Raw genomic sequence first — 19,796 nt, 5'->3', positions numbered from 1 at the left:
AGATCCAGACTAACACAGTGAGCTACCCCTCTGATACTTGACAACCTTACTATTGTTTTTCAAATTGAAAAAATGACAAGAACTTGAAAATTAGCTTTTGAATGTGATCCTTATGGATCAACTACTTCAGTACACCCATGGAACAGTAACTAGAGTAGGTGTAAGAGGCTGCTGCTATTTTGAGTCCTCGGCCAAAGATAAAGTGGACCAATGATGATGGCTGAACCAGTAGGTAGAAAATGAGGAGCCATTTAAATTAATCTTCCAGTCACCTTTTGTGCATTCGTAGTACTGGGGCAAGGACACTTGTGTTTATCTGTGTGGACAGCAAACATACAATACACACTCCATATTTGTCATTATTTAGGGATAACTGAAGAAGTCACCAGTAGCAAAATACAGTATCCCTGCCCAGTGAACATTTATATTTTAATGATTCCCTACTGTTTTATGTTCATACCATATTTGTACACGTGGCAATTTAAACTGAAGTTAGTACTTTTTAATTAATAATGAAGGGAGTGGAGGTTATTAGATAGATTAATGGACCATGTACAGTCATGTCTCCATGGATTGTGTTGAGTTTGCATAATATGTAGAAACAGAGCACATAAACCTGGGCTGGAAGTCGTTTGTTTTTTTCCTTTCATTGACAAAGTGCAGTGTACAAGTAGCTTGAAAGACAGTTACTACTGCTACAGGGTTTGGGGCTTTTTAAAAACTTTGACATGCTGTAGGAAGTGGCCAGGCTAAACCATTGATTGACCTGTGTAACTCAGGATTAACTGACAGGCTCTATATTGAGATGTGTAAGCGCCCAGTGAGGTAGTTTAGTGACTGACTCCCTGTACCTATCCTTGGCTAAGGTAATTGAATCTATTTTTTATTTTCGCAAACATACCTGATACATGTAGCTATGCAGCATGTGCTATAAGCAGTATTGCATGCCACACAGCGAAGTTATCAGACGTGTAGGCAGCATTACTTCAGCACCAGAAAAAGCAAACAAACTCTGATCCTTAAGGATTTAAGATAAAAGCCGGATAATATCCTCCCGTCTACCCGACGTAACTTCAGAGAGTTACAGCTTTCCCCTCGCGGTTATAATTAGGGCATGCTGTGCGCCGCGACTTGAGCGCTAGCCGCAGAGGCAACAAGCAATCTAGTGAGGTTGATTTGCAGCACCCTGAGGGAAAGCGCTTTGAAATGAAGTTTCTGCATATAGATCCCCCAGGTATTTCCTTATGAGATAAGCTAAAACTCCTTCCTCTCCTCTTTTTTTGGGGGGAGGGGGTCATCACGAGAGGAAATTTCCAAGCAGTCACCACCCCATCCCGGCCCCCTTGCCCGAAAGGCGCTGAATGAACAGCAAGATTTACCTTGGTGAGCTGGGCAATCTTCTTGCACATTTGCAGGTGGAGTTCCTGGTTGCATTCCTCTGTCGAGCTGCACTGAGCGGCTTTAGCTTCATTGCAAGTCCCGGGCTGATGAATCTTGTTTATGCCAGAGGCCATCAGACATGAGATATTTTAATCTCTCTGTAAAGCCAGATGTAGGGGTGTGTGTTTGCTCTAAGTACTGTGCTGCAGTTCTGGCACCACTCCCCCCCCCCCCAGTTCCCGTCCAGTAGCACTAGAGGAAGGAACTTCAGCCCCTACACCGCTGCCCCCCTCCTTTCTATGCAGATGTCCCGATGCCTCAGCAGAACATTCAAGCAGGAGCAGGCAGACAACATGTGCTCCTCCTGCTCAGGATTTTTTTTTTATTCGTTCTCTCCTAATGGTTGAGCTTCCGCCACGACAAGATGCCAATGGCTGGATGCTACAAATTCCCCAGAGGAGACGCTGAGCCAGCCTCACAGCCAGCAGCATAGGCATTGCTGGAGACAGAGTATAGAGGCGCTCTGCAGGCTAAATCGTACCGCTTGCTTGGCGATGGCAGGGGGCACGGGCGGGGGCCTTTGGCACCTTGTTGAAGGCTCTGTTGTTTTACGGCTCATCTCCACGGTGCATCGGCAAAGCGAAGTACTTCGCGAATCTTGTCAGTTTCCCTTTGCTCCTCCACTCCCACGTGGGATGGAGCAGCCCCTTCCAGCCCGGAGCACGTAAGGGGAAAGTTGAGCAAGTTTGGGTGGGAAGGACCTGGCAATCGCTCTGCTTATTACGCAGAATTGATCAGTTTCCCTTTGGTGCATCAAGTGCAGAAACTCTCTATATACTGGTAGGCTGCAGGGGAGGCACAGTGTCTAGGTTCCAGGTCCTTTTCTCTCCATCTGCAGTCCTGGCTCCCGTGCAGGGTGTTTAGGCTTCAGAGTCTAAAAGAGACTGCAGAAGAGGCATGGGACAGACGGGTGTGAAAGAAAGACAAAGTGGCACAAAAGGTTAACTATGCTAGGAAGGGGAAATGATTGAGAAGGGGGAGAGGAGGAAAGGGCCGGTAAGGGGTGAAGATAAGGTAAGGAGATAATGCTACAAAAGCAACAGGAAGTATTTAAAAAAGAAGGAGGTGGGGAGAGGGAAGGAAGAAGAAAAATCGGGAGAAGGTCAGAAGAAACGCAAGGAGAGAAGGATGAAAAGGCAAACAGGGAAAGACACTCCAGACCCCAGGCTTTAGAGCATCCTTTGAACTTCAGCCAGTGCAAAAGATTCCAAAGGTGGAGGCAGCAGGCCCCTGGTAGTCAGGGACTCCATCATCTCCCAGGTGGCTGTGCCTGCCTTCAGGGGACGCTGTGCTGCTCCTTCTCCCTGCAAGAGTCTCAACCGCTTCACTCCCCCGGGGACTAGGGGGGAGACACCAGGAGCCGCAGTTAGTGGGTGGTGGGGAAGAGGAGACCTCGCCCAGGGGGATTAGAAATGGGTGGAGTGTGAGTGAAGAGCAGAGGAAAAGGCAGCCCCAGGTAAGTGAAAAGCAGGGAGAAGACAGATCCCTGGGAGCATAGGTGGTGATTTATATGGGCCCGTGGTGCCCGTGCTCTAGCAATATTTAAGAATGTTAAATATGCATATGACTTTTTTTTGCACACATTTATTTTATAAATAAATTTCAACTAAACAAAGTTCTACATTTATTCTGTTACACTTCAGAATAACAATAGTATTGTTTCTTAAAATTAGGCATACTGATGTTGGTTGTTGCAAGAAGCCTAATCTTCAGTGTATTAGAAAAATGTATTATAGCCTAGAAAATCATTGCTCAAGTTTCTAATTGGAAAAATGTTAGCCCATCCTTTTTGTTAGAGGTGATCTTCCTTTTGCTTCAATAGTGTAGGACTGAGCCCATATTGTGTAATTAGGCATTCAGTTCAAATAAAAATCTTGTTAAACTTGTATATATAGTACATCTGTAACAGTACTAGGGTTGCCAATCCTCTAGGATTGTCCTGTAGTCTCCAGAAATTAAAGATTAATCATTAATTAAAGATAATGTCATGTGATGAAACCTTCAGGAATTCATCCAACCAAAGCTGGCAATCCTAACCAGTACATATGTTGTTTTCTGTATATAGGTTCTGATCCAAATTTCACTCAAGTCAACAGGAGTCTTTCCATTGACTTAAGCGGGCTTTGGAATGGGCCCATGAGTCCCGGCTACTTCTAGGGGAGGGAGAGCATCAAAATATGGCCTCCCCTTCCAAAACATTTTTGAAATATTTTTTCCTCCCTCTACAAAAAAGTGAAGGGTTCAGAACAAAACCTGCATGCAGAATAAGTAAACCTACCTAGTCCTTATCTGGAATTCTGGAACAACAATAACATAGCAGTGACAAACTGTTCTGCTGACCTAACAGCACTTTGTCATATTGCCCATTTATTCTATATGAGTGACTCAGAGGTCAGAAACACTCCTCCGTAACTGGTGAGTCAATAGCAATAAATCTTTCAAAGATGCTCTAAATCAATACTATCAGGACTGGCAAACACTGGTAAAATTATTATAAAATACTCGCCATCTTAAACTAGCCAAGTTTTGTGGTTCTGGCTAAGAGCTTCATGAGGACTGAGACGGTATTTATTCAGGCTTTTATAACATGTATATCATATATATCCCTTCATATTATTCAAACAAATATCAATATAATTTAACTAATGGTTTGATCCATAAGCATCAAGCCCTCCTGCCTAACCTTCCCTATCAGCTCAACGGAGACCTAAATCCAGCAACCCACCTCTGTTCTAAAAACCCACATACAAAGATCTTCTTCTTTTGTATGTTCTAGAAATAACTGCTAATGAAAGACATGAATGCTTTACACACCTAATTCAACAATTCGGAAAAAGGATATTCACTCCACAACACTTACATTAATGTGTGTGTGTTTATGGTCTTGTATAATTTATGTACTGTGAAGTGTTTTGAGAGCCTTTTCGACAGGACTATAAATACAAAGCCCAATTCTTTCATCAATGTACATGGGTGCCAATCCCATTAAAGTTAGTGGGATTTGTGCCTAGGTAGCTGAGGGCAAAATTGGATTGAAACGCTAGACCAGAATGTTTTACAGTTTTTTTTTGTCCAATGCTATTGAAAACCTGAAGACCAGTTAGGCTAGTCACTTTTGTTCTTGAAATATTTTATATCATCTTAATTAAATGATCAGTAAAATGGACTGCAAACTCCTCAAATCAGGGACTGTATCTTCCTCTTCTATCCCTGCTGGAATCTTTGGGTGCTACTGCAATCCAAGTAATCATTGTCATATCTGATCTTTATTTAAATTTATTGGAACATAAAAAATTCAGAGAGCCTAATATTCCCATTCTACAGAAAAGCCCTAAAAAGTGATCTGAAAGCTTTGTGAAATTAAGTGACGTCACCAAGTTTGAGCAACGTTTCTTTGGGTAGAAGAAATCTGGACCTGTCAGTAGGGGGCAGGTGCTGCAGTCTTCAAATACTTCAGACCCAGCAGAGCTGAGAGGAACAAAGGATCTGAACAGATGGATTCCAGAGTATCACTAGGGAGTACTGGCTTTGCTACATGTCTCCCTGACCTGCTCCTCTTGGCAGCATGACTTCCTCAGAAACTATGCTGCCATTCGCTTCACCTGTGCCCTAACCTCTGCTTTCCCCTAAGGATATAGTTGCCAGGCTTTGCGCAGCTCCATGAGTGACATTTCATGCAAGTTATCTAATTAGCTAATTTACATATTGGCATATAACCATCAACTTCCATTATAATTGTGTGTGATTCATTTTCAGTGAAAGTTATCAGTTTAACAGCTCTAGTAAATGAAGTTTGTGGTTTATCTACAGGGTAGTGCTATGGCAAGCTTGCCATACACTGTCCCGGCTACCAGCATGGTTCTACCTGAACCATGAGGAGTAACGAAGATAGTTCAGTGTCTCCACAGTCTGTACAATTCTTGGCCTCTCTGCTGAGTCTGCCACTTAGTGCAAACTGTGGTGGTAAATTTGTCATGTGGGAGCTATAACTGAGGCCTACCAAACTAATCTCATATAGAGACCACCGAACTTCTATTAGATCGGATAGGAACAACTTCAATCTTTACAGTATTATGCTGGATTCAGACTGGTGACCTACAGATAAGAGGCATCACAGTCCACTAGATACACCCTGACCAGTGGTGCTAGTACAGCAGTACAGTACGGTACGCCATACCAGTAAGATATTTATAGCCGGTACTCTGTACTGGAAAGACACAGGCGGAGCAGAACGTGGGGCCGCTGGGTGGCCCCACACCAGCAGCTCCTCCAGCGCAGCTGTACCAGCCTCACCCCCAGCCCTTCCACGCAGCTGCATCTGCTGTCTGGGGTCTGTGCAGCAGCCCCCCGGAGGACAGGGATGAGGGCGGGGGTGGGGTGATACAACCATGCCGGAGGAGCTGCCAGCATGGGGCTACCCAGTGGCCCCACATTCTGCTCCTTTCCCTGCTGCGGTTCTGGAGAGCCCGCCGGTTCAGAAGTCTCCGACGCAGCAGGAGGAGGACAAAGCCCCCCCACCCAGGTAATGTGGGATGGATCATGGGGAGGGGACAGGGAGAGCGTGGGGGTCCCGGGATGGGGGCAGGGAGGAGTAAGGTGGGGGGTCACGTGCCCACCCTTTAGCTGGTGTCCCCTCTTTGTGTCCCTCCCATGAGTGCAGCGTACTGGTAAGAAATGAATCCTGCTTGCACGACTGACCCTGACACATCCAGATCTCCAATAAATGCTAACAGAAGAGGGTTCGTTATAGACACAGTTGGCAATGAGGTCTGTTACCATAGTTGCCTGACACTTCCCATTGCAACTGTTTTCAGTTTTTCATAACTGTCAAACTTTAACCATTTGGGCCAATGGGAGCTGCGGGGGCGGTGCCTGCGGACAGGGAGGCACGCAGAGCTGCGCAGCTTGGCCGCACCTCTGCATACTACCTAGGAGCCAGAAGGGGGTCGAGCTGGAGGGGAGGGTCATGCCTACTGCTTGCTGGGAGCCGCGCGGAGTGGGGCAAGCCCCTGACCCCGCTTCCCGGTGGGAGCTCAGGGTTGGATTAAATGGGCTGACTGGCCGGATGTGGCCTGCTGGCTGTAGTTTTCCCATACCTGGTCTATGTGCTAGATCTAAAGGTTCCAATTCTTCTTAAAGTACTCAAAAGTCAGGAAATACAAGAGCTAAGGTTGCCTAATGCAGCCCCCTTGTGAATATGTATTATGATACAGTCTTTAATTGGCTTCTCAAGGTCCCATCCAGCCCTACATCCATGATTCTATGATCACATACTGTTTTTTCCAATATAGTTATCAGCATGATTTATTAGCACCTTCATATACACAGCAGAGAGCTCTACTTGAGCTAAAGAACTAACTTGTAGCAGAAGTAGGCTGTTAGCCTCTGTGTGGACCAAGGCTTAGATTGACAGCACCTGGGACCCTATGCCAATGGGTTACAGTACAAATCTGTTAATGAAATATCAGGATTCCTGGAGCATATTTATTCTGAAAGGCATGGTGGCTAAGGAGATGAGGCTTCTGGTTGTCCTATTAGAGATCTGAGTTATCTTTCCTAGTAGGAATATAAAGCCTAGCAGAAATATTACCATCACTCTGTGGAAGCGGTGAACCTACAACTCAATAGTTCTTCTTCACACAGCGCACAACCTGTGGAACTCCTTGCCTGAGGAGGTTGTGAAGGCTAGGACTATAACAGGGTTTAAAAGAGAACTGGATAAATTCATGGAAGTTAAGTCCATTAATGGCTATTAGCCAGGATGGGTAAGAAATGGTGTCCCTAGCCTCTGTTTGTCAGAAGGTGGTGATGAACGGCAGGAGAGAGATCACTTGATCATTACCTGTTAAGTTCACTCCCCTGGGACACCTGGCATTGGTCACTGTTGGTAGACAGGATACTGGGCTGGATGGACCTTTGGTCTGACCCAGTATGGCCGTTCTTATGTTCTTAATATCCTGGCTCAAGATCCAGTGTGATTTCCCCTAGGCTATAGAATATTATGTGTAGAAACGCCTCACACTCACATGTACACTTTTCTTGAGATGCAAGAAAACATAACAGGGTTGCCAATGTGTGACTATCAAAAATAATTTAGTCCACACTCTGGCTTTGAAAGACCTCTATAGTTTAAACAATCATATCTCTTTTGTGTTACTAGAGCACCAAAACGCACTGAAAACTGGCAATTTTTTTGCACACTCCTTTAATGGAAAAAGATGGACAATTTAATTTTTCAGGGTAAATATCTAATGGGATAATATTTACACCACTCCATTCCTGAAAGTTCAGGGTGCTCTATTGTTAAGTATATATTCCTAATGCTTTTTAAAGGATCATTATTTTAGTGGTTCCAGTCAATTCCTTAGAAAATGAAGACCCAGCAAGTACTAATCATGTGGAGGATTTGTGTGCATCTGTTTTTAATACACCATACAACAACCCATTTATGTTGTAGTACAGTGTGTAAGGAAAAAACCCCAATGTGCCTGTTTTTTTGCCCAATATATTAAAGGTCCTTGTGACCCTGGGGCTGCTTCCCTTGTTCCCAACATGTAGATCACACTCACCATAATCCTGGAACACAGCTGAAAAGATAAAATTGTTTTATTATTTTTGCAGATAAAAAACTGGTATCTTGCCTCAAAAACATTAGTTTGACCCAAAATTGAAACAAGACTGACCTCTGGCGGTCATGTTTTATATGGTTGTCTGAATGATTTTCCAATTCTCTTGGAAAGACAGAAGTAAGTGTTCCTCTTCTGGGAAGATATTTGGGGTATGTATTAGATCCTTTTTCTATATACACTGAATCCTTGCTAGAGGGGATAAAAAGAGCATTATTTGGGAAGATTAATTTTCAAACCACAACATGTTTTGGGTTTCAGTACAATACTTTTGGGAGTAAGTTAAAAAATACTATTCATTTCCTGACTGAAGTTGACCAATTTGAATGCAATTGTATGATGAAGAGGAGAACATTTGAAACTCAGGCCAGAGTAATTAAACAAAATACTATAATTTCTCTTATATGATGGCCTAGAATTTCTCCTTCCTAAATGTGCAACCCTATAAATAGCGGTAAGTAGATATTAAAACATCCCCCCAAACTCTGCATGAATGTACAGTAAATTTAAGTTCCTAGTGTTCTCGGTCTCCATGATTACATACCCTTTTCTACAATTTTTGTGACTCTGACTCTTTGAGAACCTTCTAAGATTCTCCACTGTTCTGCATGTTGTATAGTCATTTATACCTGTGCAAAGTGGGTGTAAAACACTATTATTCTGGTTTGGTAGTATTTTACAGCTGCTTTGCACTCACTCTGTACTAGCATAAATAACAATGCAAGATGTGAAGCAGCTGAGACTCAGGCTCATTGTGACAAATTCTGTTCACATAAAGATTCTGTTTAAAACTAGGTGCCTGGGACCATGTTACTAAAACATGATTTGATTGTGTCCATGCGGCGGGCTGATTTGTGCTAGAAATCATTTTAGCTGGAGCTGTGTTTAAAAACTGAGGCCCCATCTACACTGGCAAGTTTCTGCGCAGTAAAGCAGCTTTCTACACTGTAACTCCCGAGGTGTACACACTGCCAAGCCACTTAGTGAGCAGAAACTGTGCAGTTGTAGCGCTCTAAAAATACCCACCCCAACAAGAGGTGTAGAGCTTTCTGCGCCAGGGCTACAGTGCTGAGTGTCAGTGTAGCCACCATGGTTGATTACAGTGCTGCAACTGGCCTCCGGAAGGTGTCCCACAATGCCTGTTCTCACCTCTCTGGTCATCGGTTTGAACTCTACTGCCCTACCCTCAGGTGACCAACTGTCATCCCCACCCCATACATTCCTTTGCAAATCTGAAAGTCCCCTTCCTGTGTGCTCCGTGATTCATGCAGTGGTCTCAGCGCATCTTCCCAGGTGGCCAGGCCTGCTCCATGCACCAGGTGATCCCCTGCTTGGAGCAAAGCCGAGCTGCTGGACCTCATCAGCATTTGGGGAGAGGAGGCTGTGCAGTTCCAGCTGCGCTCGAGCCGTAGGAATTATGATACCTACGGACAGATTTCATGATGCATGATAAAAAGGGGCCATGACTGGGACACATTGCAGCGTAGGGTGAAAGTGAAGTAGCTGCAGAATGCCTGCCACAAGGTGTGGGAGGCAAACCACCTGCTGCGCCCATGAACTGCCAGTTCTACAAAGAGCTAGACGCGATACTTGGTGGCAACCCCACCTCCACTGCGAAGGCCCCTATGGATACTTTGTTGGCTCACGTGCCAGTCGAGAGTGTACCGAGCCAGGAGGAGGAAAACTTGGACGAAGAGGGGGAGGGAGACCCAGAGGCAGAGGATGGCTCAGACGCCAGAGATGCATGCAGTCAGGAGCTCTTTTCTACCCCGGAGGAGCCTCGCCAGTCACAGCAGTCAGATTGTGTTGAAGCGCAAACAGGAGAGGAGGCCCCTGGTAAGTGGATCTGATTTTGGGAATTGCTGAAGTGATTTGTTGCGGGCAGGAGGGTTGCAGAAAGCAGGCTTGTCTCCAACCGCATGCCTAGTCTGAGCGGCGGAACAGGCTGTTGATTGACTCCCTCACTTCATGGGAATCTCCCTCAGGGATCTCCAGGAAACTCTCTTGGAGATACTGGGCAATCTGCTGCAGCAGGTTCCTTGGCAGAGCTACTTTGTTTCTTGCCCCATTAACAGTAACCTTCCCGCATTGCTCTGCCATCACGGGTTGGGGACCATTGCTGCACACAGGTGAGCCATCTAGGGGCCAGGGCAGAAGCCAGAGACTTGGAGAAGACCCTCCCTTGATTTCCTGCTCACTGTCGGCAGCAAGATATCTTCCATAATGATCCCATCCTGTGGAAAGTGTGGGGACAGGAATGATTATCAAGCCCCCGCTACAGTGCTGGGTCTTCCCAAGAGCCATGTGCCCAGTGTACAGCAGGGTCTGGGAAGAGTGATTTACCTGCCCCTGCAGTTACTCACCATTTTGGGGGTCTTGTGGCTCATGTGTGCTTGCCTGGGGTCAGCCAGTTAGTGATAGGTGTGTGAGTACTGGCTGTGTTTTAAAGCACTGAATCAGTATTGTCTGTGTTGCAAACAATACTGCTCTGTAAAATGTTGCATTTAAACTTCACAGAGATGACCTTGGGAGGCCAGCCTCCCTTATCGGCGGCAGAACGGCTGTGCAGAATTAGAAAGTGGCCACGAAGAACTAAGGAGGACTTTCCTCCGTGAGGTTCTGATGCACTCCGCCGCAGAGAAACAGGAATTGAAGGAGTGGCGGAACAGCAAGAAGGAAAGAGAAGTCCATTTGTGTAAAGCCATCCACAATGTTACACACATTGCCCAGAGTCATGGTCTTTTAGAGCAGGATGCGATTAATGCCCTGCACACTTCCATCAACACAACTCCAGTCAGGGGCGGCTCCAGGCCCCAGCATGCCAAGCGCATGCTTGGGGCAGCATGCTGCGAGGGGCGCTCTGCCGGTCGCCGGAAGGGCAGCAGGCAGGGCTCCGGTGGACCTCCCGCAGGCGTGCCTGCGGAGGGTCCGCTGGTCCCACGGCTTCGGTGGAGCTGCGGGACCAGCGGGCCCTCCGCAGGCACGCCTGCGGGAGGTCCACCGGAGCTGCGGGACCAGCGACCGGCAGAGCGCCCCCCGCGGCATGCCGCCCTGCTTGGGGCGGCGAAATGTCTAGAGCCGCCCCTGACTCCAGTGGTCAACTTTCCCACTCTGAACTGGTTAGCGACCAATCAGTAGCAGTCTGCAGTAGCCAGCTTCCACAGTGCAATCGCCACACGCTTCTCCAACAGTAGGATAGCTGTCATTCTCGTGTCCTTGTACCGCAGGGCTGGGGCGAGCTCATCAGACAGTTCCATGAACGTGGCTTTCCTCATGCGAAAGTTCTGCAGCAACTGCTTGTCATCCCAGACGTCCATCACGATGTGATCCCACCACTCAGTGCTTGTTTCCCAAGCCCAAAAGCGGCGTTCCACTGTGGTCAGCACCTTCGTGAATGCCACAAGCAATCTCGTGTCATAGCTACTTCATGTGGCGAGATCAATGTCGCACTCCTCTTGCCTTTGTAGTTTAAGGAATAACTCCACTGCCACTTGTGACGTGTCAGTCAAAGCGAGCAGCATACTGTTCAGCAGTTCAGGACCCATTCCTGCAGCCTGAAAGAGGCAGGGCATGCGGTACAGAAACCATTGAAAGATGGCGCCAAATGCAGACGGAAGCACAGGGAGTGCTGGGATGCAAAGCAATGAATCACGGGGCATTGGGACTGGACCCAGAATGTCCCCTGCCCCTCTCTGCCTTCCCACAAGTCTTAGCGGCAAAAGAGAAAGAGGTGCTCTGTGGGATAGCTGCCCAGAGTGCACCTTTGAGATCTTGCATGAAAGATAGTGAAGTTTAGCAGGCTCCTCCTGTCCATTCCATGCAAAATGATGGGAGAAAATAGATTTACTGGCCATCCCCAACCTCTGAGTGTGGACTTAGGGGAGGATAGGAACAAACTGAGGGTGTGGAAGACAGAGCCTGGGTGGAGTGCATCTCTAGAATTATATGCACCAGCAAAGCAAGGGTGGATAAAAATTGATGATTAAAAAAATCAATTAAAAACAGATGTGTTTAATTTAAATTGGATTTGTTTAAATTTAAATTAAATACCTTTTTAAAAAAATAAACCTGTTTATTTAAGGCTTAAACTTAGTACAATCTATTAAAATAATTTAAATAAATTAAAAAAATGTGGCTTCAATGAGCCACTTCAAATTTTAATGAGTTCAAGAGTGCTGCTTTTTAAATTATGTGGGGGGAGGTTACCTTTAGAATTCAACTCAAGCTTTATAAATGTCACAATGTCACGTACTGCATTATCTGTACTATTTTCAGTTTTATCATGGAACAAATGCTGGTATTTACATTTTTCCAAATGTAAGTACTTTCTGTTGTGCAGGAAAGCTTTTGCCTTAGTTATTACTGATTTCTTAAGGAAAAATAAGAGAAAAGTAGGAGAGAAAAATAAATTAGATTCTACAGTATTAAATAACTATAAAAATTACATGATTATTAGATTTCATCCAGGCACATGATATGAGCTCAGCATGTTTCAAATGTATGTCCTTTGTGTATAATGGTGCTGGATACAGTTATAGCAATAGGGGGAAGGGAAGGGGCAACAAAATTCTTTCACAGAAGAATCCGAAACTGTTAAGTATGGCTGGGGACTAGGATTCTGACCAGGGGACCAACCTTCCATATCAGTCTTTGGCTAGAAGATGTAGGTATGGCTTTCAATCCCCAGATTTAGGAAGCCTGAATCTGTTCACTTACATCCATTCTCCAGACTTAACTCAGCTGATAGGTGTCACAGCCACAACTGTAGATATGTGGCCCTAATTAACATAACACTTCCCAGGGGAGGGACTTTGGGCTGGATCCACAAAGGGACTTAGGTGCCTAGAAAGTCCCCATAACACTGCTATCCATAAAGCCTGAGTTAGGTGCTTAGGCTCCCTATACAATGAATGGGGAGAGATAGGTGTGGTAAAATGTGATCTATAAAAGCCAGCACACTAGGTGGGGAGCCTCCCAAGCTAGCCAGTGGGAGATGATAACAAGAGGTTTGTGTCCTAAATCCTGCCTCTCTGATGGAGATAGGTGCCTAAGTGCAGGCTGCAGGGAGCCACCCATCTTTGCTAGGGATCCACAGCTGGGACTCTGGGAGGGCTGGGAGATGATAGATATTCACCTGCCTGTCTGTCTTCCCTGCAGGGCTCAATCTGGTAGATGTGCTCAAAGCCCACATAGCTCCACATAAAAAAGGTATGGCTGGGGGAAGTCTTATAGCCTTTAGCCCAGCACCTACAGTACTCAGTTAGGTCACAGAGACTACCAGTTCACATCTCCCCTCTGTTAGACGAAGGGAAGATATTTGAACAGGGAACTGCCACCTCTCAGGTGAGTGCTCTAATCACTGCCCTATAGAATAGTCAGATGTAGGTTGTTCCACTTTAATTACATGATTAACTAATCAAATATTAATTGGGCCAGAAAAAGAATGATGCTGTAGTCCAGTGGCTAGAACATTCACTTCCAAGATGGCTGAGCCATGTTCAAATACCTTTACCTCATCAGGCGAGGGGGAACCCTGTAGCCTGCTACATCCTGAGCAAGTACCCTAACAACTGGGGCACAGGTTATAAGGGAGCATTTCTTCCTTTCTCTATTCCCCCAGGCATTTTGTATCTATTGGGTTTCCGGGAAGTGGGCGGGCGGAAGCCCACCCAATGCTAAAGGATCCCCCCCGCAGCCTAAGGGGAGGATCCACAGGACCTCAAAAACCCAACTGAGTTTGGGGGACAACTAATAAAAGAACAGGGACAGGAGTGCGGTCAAAGGGTCAAAAGGAGGGAGCCTGATGGGGACACCGAGCAGAGAACCCCGGACAGCATCCACTGCTCCTCGAAGGCGTCAAGGGAGCCAGTGGACGCTGCCCAGAGGAACTCTGCCTGGATACGTGAACGGACAGAGGATCGGAACCAAGCCCCACAGTCATGGGTGGCAAGTTTGTAAAAATCTTGGTGGGGCCCAGAACCCGCCCCCAACTCCGCCCCCCCCAACTCCGCCCCCACCTGCCTAAGGCTCTGGGAGGGGGCTCGGCGGGGGAGGTCTGGAGTGCAGATCCTGGGCTGGGGATTAAGGTGCAGGAAGGGTGCTGGGTGCAGGCTCTGGGCTGGGGCAGGGGGTGGGTGTGCAGGAGGAGGTGAAGGGTGCAGGCTTTGGGATGGAGTTTGGGGTTGGGAAGGGGTGTGTGGGAAGGGGGAGGGAGTTTGGGGATAGGAGGGAGTGCAGGGTGAGGACTGTGGGGCTGAGGATGAGGGGTACATGATGCAGGAGGGGGCTCAGGGCTAGGGAAGAGGGTTGGGCTGTGGGGTGAGGGCTGTGGATGAGGGGTTCATGATGCGAGGGGGCTCAGGGCTAGGGAAGAGGGTTGGGCTGTGGGTGAGGGCTGTGGATGAGGGGTTCATGATGCAGGAGGGGGCTCAGGGCTAGGGCAGAGGTTTGGAGTGTGGGGTGAGGGCTGTGGATGAGGGGTTCATGATGTGGGGGCGCTCAGGGCTGGGGCAGAGGATTAGGGTGCGGGGGGATGAGGGGTTCATGATGTGGGGGCGCTCAGGGCTGGGGCAGAGGATTAGGGTGCGGGGGATGAGGGCTCTGGCTGGGGCTGAGGATTAGGGTGCAGGGGGATGAGGGGTTCATGATGTGGGGGCGCTCAGGGCTGGGGCAGAGGATTAGGGTGCGGGGGGATGAGGGCTCTGGCTGGGGCTGAGGATTACGGTGCAGGGGGATGAGGGCTCTGGCTGGGGCTGAGGATTAGGGTGCAGGGGGATGAGGGGTTCATGATGTGGGGGCGCTCAGGGCTGGGGCTGAGGATTAGGGTGCGGGGGGAATGAGGGCTCTGGCTGGGGCTGAGGATTAGGGTGCAGGGGGATGAGGGGTTCATGATGTGGGGGTGCTCAGGGCTGGGGCTGAGGATTAGGGTGCGGGGGGAATGAGGGCTCTGGCTGGGGCTGAGGGTTTGGGGTTGGAGAGGCTCAGGGTAAGGGCAGCCTGCCTTGCCAGTACTGGCGGAGGGCAGGCACTAGGACCCTGCGGCAGCAGACAGCAAATCTGCTGGGAGCCCTCCGGGCAGCAGGCAGGGGAGAGGCGCGCTGCGTTCTGTCAGGCAGGGACGCAACACAACGCGGCGGAGGGGGGGGAACACGCGGAGGGGGGGGTGGCAGGCGGGGGCTGGGACCTGCTCCAGGCAGGGTCGCGGCGGCGGGGGGAGACCTGCGGTGGCCGGGGCCGATCCAGGCAGGACCGGGGGGAGGGGGGGGCCCGGGAAGAGACCCAGCTCCAACTATTGCTGGAGCAGGGCGCCCAGCCCTGAATATTGCTGGGGCCTGGGCCCCACACAAATATATAACCTGCCGCCCATGCCCACAGTCACAGGAGTCTCCAGTGGCCAACCTCCTCTCCCTGGTTGTGTAGATGGCTGTTTTAGCCAGGGCCAGGAAGAGGTTGACCAGGAGGTCCTGTGACTTTGTGGGGCCACAGATACCCAGGCATTTTGTAAGAGGTCAGGCAGCCTCTGAGCACACCTACTGGATCAGGCCCACAGGGAAGAAAGGCAAGCTAATTAATATATATCTTCCCATAGTTCCATCGTTCTGTGGCTTATGTGGGAGATAGGCATCTGGGTGCCTATCATGAGGCTGCAATGTGCATGCCCAAAAGCAGAACCTTAGGTGTGTAGGGAACTCTTATTACAAAAACATAGCTGCTGAGTGAGTTTAGGTGTCTACAGCGTTACGTGACAGACAAGCAGAGGTTTTGTGGATTACACTGGTGCCTAAATCTGGGGTTTAGGCACCTAAGTTCTTTTGTGGATCCTGGCCTTCTTTTACAAATTCACATAGTTCCATTTTAAATTCTTTCCCCACGTCTCCCAGTGCAGAGACAGCAGGTAAGTTGTAAAATCAAATGAAAGAAAAAGGAAACAGTGAAGGAAGAAGAGATAGGATAAGTGAGATGACAAATGTGTCCTTTGTAGGACCTGCTTTCTGCCCAGGATAAAAAGAAAGGTAAAGAAACAAAATATTTACAAAGGGTTCTCTAGGATGGGGAGCCTGCCCTTTCAGACAGTCTCTGGAGATTAACCTAATTAAAATTCAGTCTTTTAATGTGTTACCTCCAAAAAACACAGTATTTTATTAATTTCAAATTAAATTTTTGGAGAAAATGTTTATTACATATGGAGAAACCCTTCCCTCAGAATATTAAGGAGCTCAGTAAAACACAAATATTAGTCTGGAAACTCAAAGTAAAGGTTACACAAAGAAAACATCCAAGCTTTGGAAGAAATGGAACTGTTCATCCAAACAACCTTCAGTTAGCACCTACCATCCTTCAGCTCTGCAGATGCCTTATGGACTGTGCCAAACATGAGGAGGTTTTCATAAGGATTCTAAAAAGTTTGCAGCCTACAGCTGTCAACACTCTAAATTCACTTTATTTGGATAGTTTGCCTATAGAGTTGAGCAGTTCTTGGAAATGTGGCTTTAATACTGTAGGTTATTATTTAAAATATTCCTGCATTTTGAAATTTAGACATGACTTCCTCAACCACTCTCATAAAGCAGCACTTGGGTTTGATGGTCTTATTCAATCTCTCCTATCTATAAAAGCCTAAACTTGTTTAGTCATTGGAATAAAAACATACTGTTTCTAGGCAGTTGGTGTGTGCATTCATCCAGTAAGACCCAATTTTGCCACCTGGTCAAGTTCAGCTTTTACTAAAGTTATTTTTGCAATAATCGCTCAGCAATAGTCAATATGAGCTGAACTCCATCAGAGACAAGGAAATCACCCCAACTCTTCCTACTGTATGGTTGAATTTGATTCTTTTATAAATTTCAGGTAACTGAAACATCTGTATTATTTTATCAATATACCTTGTAGAGGGATTTTCACCTCCCTACTCTAAAGAGTCCACTGAGTTCCCTCTAGCCATTATTCTTCCCATTGGCTGTACCTGTGTTCCCTCTATAGGACTGTCTACACTGCAGCTGGGAGTGAGCCTCCTAGGATATACCTACACTGCGATAAAACACACACTGGCTGGTCTGGGTCAGCTGGCTCTGGCTCATGGGGCTCAGGGTGGGTGCTGTGTAAACATACCCTCAGTCTCCTCAACACCAGCCAAGTAGCATAGTAATGCCAATATCAAGTGGTAACTAATCATGAATGAAGTGTCCTCAAAAACATAAAATGTTGAAAAGTGTGTGTGTGTGTGTGTGTGTGTGTGAGGGGGGTGGTGGTGGGGGGGTTGTATTGATCTGCTTGTTTTTGAGCCTTTTTAATTTTTTCATATGGGCTAGACATTTTTTAAATGAAAGCTGAGATTCTCACAACATCATAGGAATGCAGGGCTGGAAGGGACCTTGAGAAGTCATCAAGTCTAGCCCCCTGCAAGACCAAGCAAACGTAGAGCATCCCTGACGGGTGTTTGTCCAACCGGTTTTTAAAAGCTTCCAATAACGGGGACTCTATGACCTCCCTAGGAAGCCTATTCCAGAGCTTAACAACCCTTATAGTTAGGAAACAAATGGAGAATATTGATCCCTGTCCTGTTTATAACAGTCTTTAACATATAAGACTATTAGCAGGTCGTGCCTCAGTCTTCTTTTCTCAAGACTAAATGTGCCCAGTTTTTTCAACCTTTCCTCATATTGTACATCAAGTTTTCAAAACCTTTAGGCATCATTTTTGTTGCTCTCTTCTGGACTCTTTCCAATTTGTCCACATCCTTCCTAAATTGTGGCACCCAGAATTGAACACAGTATTCCAGCTGGGGCCTTACAGGGATAATTACCTCCTGTGTCTTACATACAACCTTCCGGTTAACCTCCCTGCCCCAAAATCAGATTAGCCTTTTTTGCAGCTGCATCACATTGATGACTCATTCAGTTCGTGGTCCACTACAATCCATAGATCCTTTTCAGGAGTAATATCACCTAGATGACAGTTATTCCCCATTTTGTAGTCATGCATTTGATTTTTCCTTCCTTATAATGCGATTCCAGGAGCTGAAGCTTGATCACGAGGCTTGTTATAAGATCATGAGCTGGCAATGTTAGAAGCAGACACTAACGCCCATTGTTTAGAGTAGGGTGGGGAACCTTATTTTCTATCAGGGGCCATTGACCCACAGAAAAAATTAATTGTGGGCCACACACAGCCCCATGGGGGGACACAGAGGCTTGGGGCTTCCCAGAGGGTAGCTAACTTTCTGATTGCACAAAACACCCCTGCCCCGCCCTGCCCCTTCTCTGAGGCTCTGCCCCCCCCACTCACTCCACTCCAGTCCCATCCCTCAGTCACTCGCTCTCCCCCACCCTCACTCACTTTCACTGGGCTGTGGCAGGCAGTTGGAGTGCAGGAGGGGGTGAGGGCTCCAGCTGGGGGTGCGGGTTACATGATTAGAGCCAGAAATGAGCGGTTCAGGGTGCAGGAGGTGGCACCGGGCAGGGGGTGAGGGCTCCAGCTGGGTGTGCAGGCTCTGGGGTGGGGTGGGGGATGAGGTGTTTGGGATGCAGGAGGGAGCTCTGGGCTGGGGCCAAGGGGATTGGAGTGCAGGAGCAGGCTCAGGGCTGGGGCAGGGGGTTGCGGTACAGGAGGAGGTTCAGGGTACTGGCTCTGGGAGGGAGTTTGGGTGTGGGAGGATGCTCAAGGCTGGGGCAGGGGGTTAGGGTGCAGGAGGGGGTTTGGGCTCTGACTAGGCAGCACTTACCGCAGGCGGCTCCCGGTGGGTGGCACAGCGGGGTTAAGGCAGGCTCCCTGCCTACCCTGACTCTAGGTGGCTCCCGGAAGTGACTGGTATGTCTAGCCCTTAGTCAGAGGCGCGGCCAGGTGCCCTGATCGCTCCTGTGCCCAGGGGCCACAGGGACATGCTGGGCGCTTCTGGGAGCTGCACAGAGCCAGGGCAGGCAGGGAGCCTGCCTTAGCCCTGCTGACTGGACTGTTAAACAGCCTGGCAACCCTAGCTTCCCCTTGCACCGGAGCCAGCCGGCACTCGCGGCTCCAGTCCTGCGGGGGCGCACCAAGGCTCAGGGCTCCTGGCCCGCGGCACCAAGACTTGCTGTGGTCCAGATGAAATTAAGCAATGGGCCGGATCTGGCCCGCGGGCCGTAGAGTCCCCATGCCTGGTTTAAGGCACCGCTCAGGGCACGCACCGGTGTCCAGATGTAACAAACATGATGAATGTGGTACCCCCCCCCCCATCCCATTGACAGCGTTGGCAACCTGCTCCAAGCGGCCGGGGCGCGGAACAGGTTTTATAATGGGAGTGCTGAGCTCCATTGGACCGAACTATTCCCCCCGCCCCCCGTTCCAGCAGCGCCTATGCCGCCAGAGGGACACGTGGGCTCGTCATTCACTAGAAACCCAGCGCCGCGCCCCACGGGCTGTGTAAAACCCAGCTGCACCCCCGCCGCTCACACGGCTCCCCGCCCAGGCGGCTGTTCCTGCGACCGTACACCCACCCCCTCCCGCCAGACTCGCCAGCTCTCGGCTGTTCCTACTACTGCACTCCCTCCCCCTGCTGTTCCGACTTCCTGGGCAGCTCACCCTCTCCCGGCTGTTCCTACTACTGCACTCCCTCCCCCTGCTGTTCCGACTTCCTGGGCAGCTCACCCTCTCCCGGCTGTTCCTACGACTGCACTCCCTCCCCCTGCTGTTCCGACTTCCTGGGCAGCTCACCCTCTCCCGGCTGTTCCTACGACTGCACCTCCCCGCTCGGCT

General features: G+C 48.4%; 1 protein-coding gene across 6 annotated transcripts in view; it reads right to left on the bottom strand.

Moving 5' to 3' along the window:
* FAM184B (family with sequence similarity 184 member B) overlaps nucleotides 1–1,574 on the bottom strand; it is an 88,151-nt gene extending 86,577 nt beyond the window's left edge. For 5 of the 6 annotated variants that reach the window (XM_045017302.1, XM_045017304.1, XM_045017303.1 and 2 more), the window contains exon 1: nucleotides 1,380–1,574. In XM_045017302.1, coding sequence (XP_044873237.1) covers nucleotides 1,380–1,514 — 135 coding nt within the window. In that variant the 5' untranslated portion in view covers nucleotides 1,515–1,574. Of the gene's footprint in view, nucleotides 1–901; nucleotides 1,052–1,379 lie in introns of those variants that run through there. The other variant, XM_045017306.1, reaches the window with a different exon arrangement.
* Between the last annotated feature and the right edge of the window lie 18,222 nt (nucleotides 1,575–19,796).

This window comes from Mauremys mutica, chromosome 5, assembly GCF_020497125.1.
Source record: "Mauremys mutica isolate MM-2020 ecotype Southern chromosome 5, ASM2049712v1, whole genome shotgun sequence".
Classification (NCBI taxonomy): Eukaryota; Metazoa; Chordata; order Testudines; family Geoemydidae; genus Mauremys; species Mauremys mutica.
This window is presented reverse-complemented; position numbering and strand designations above follow the sequence as displayed.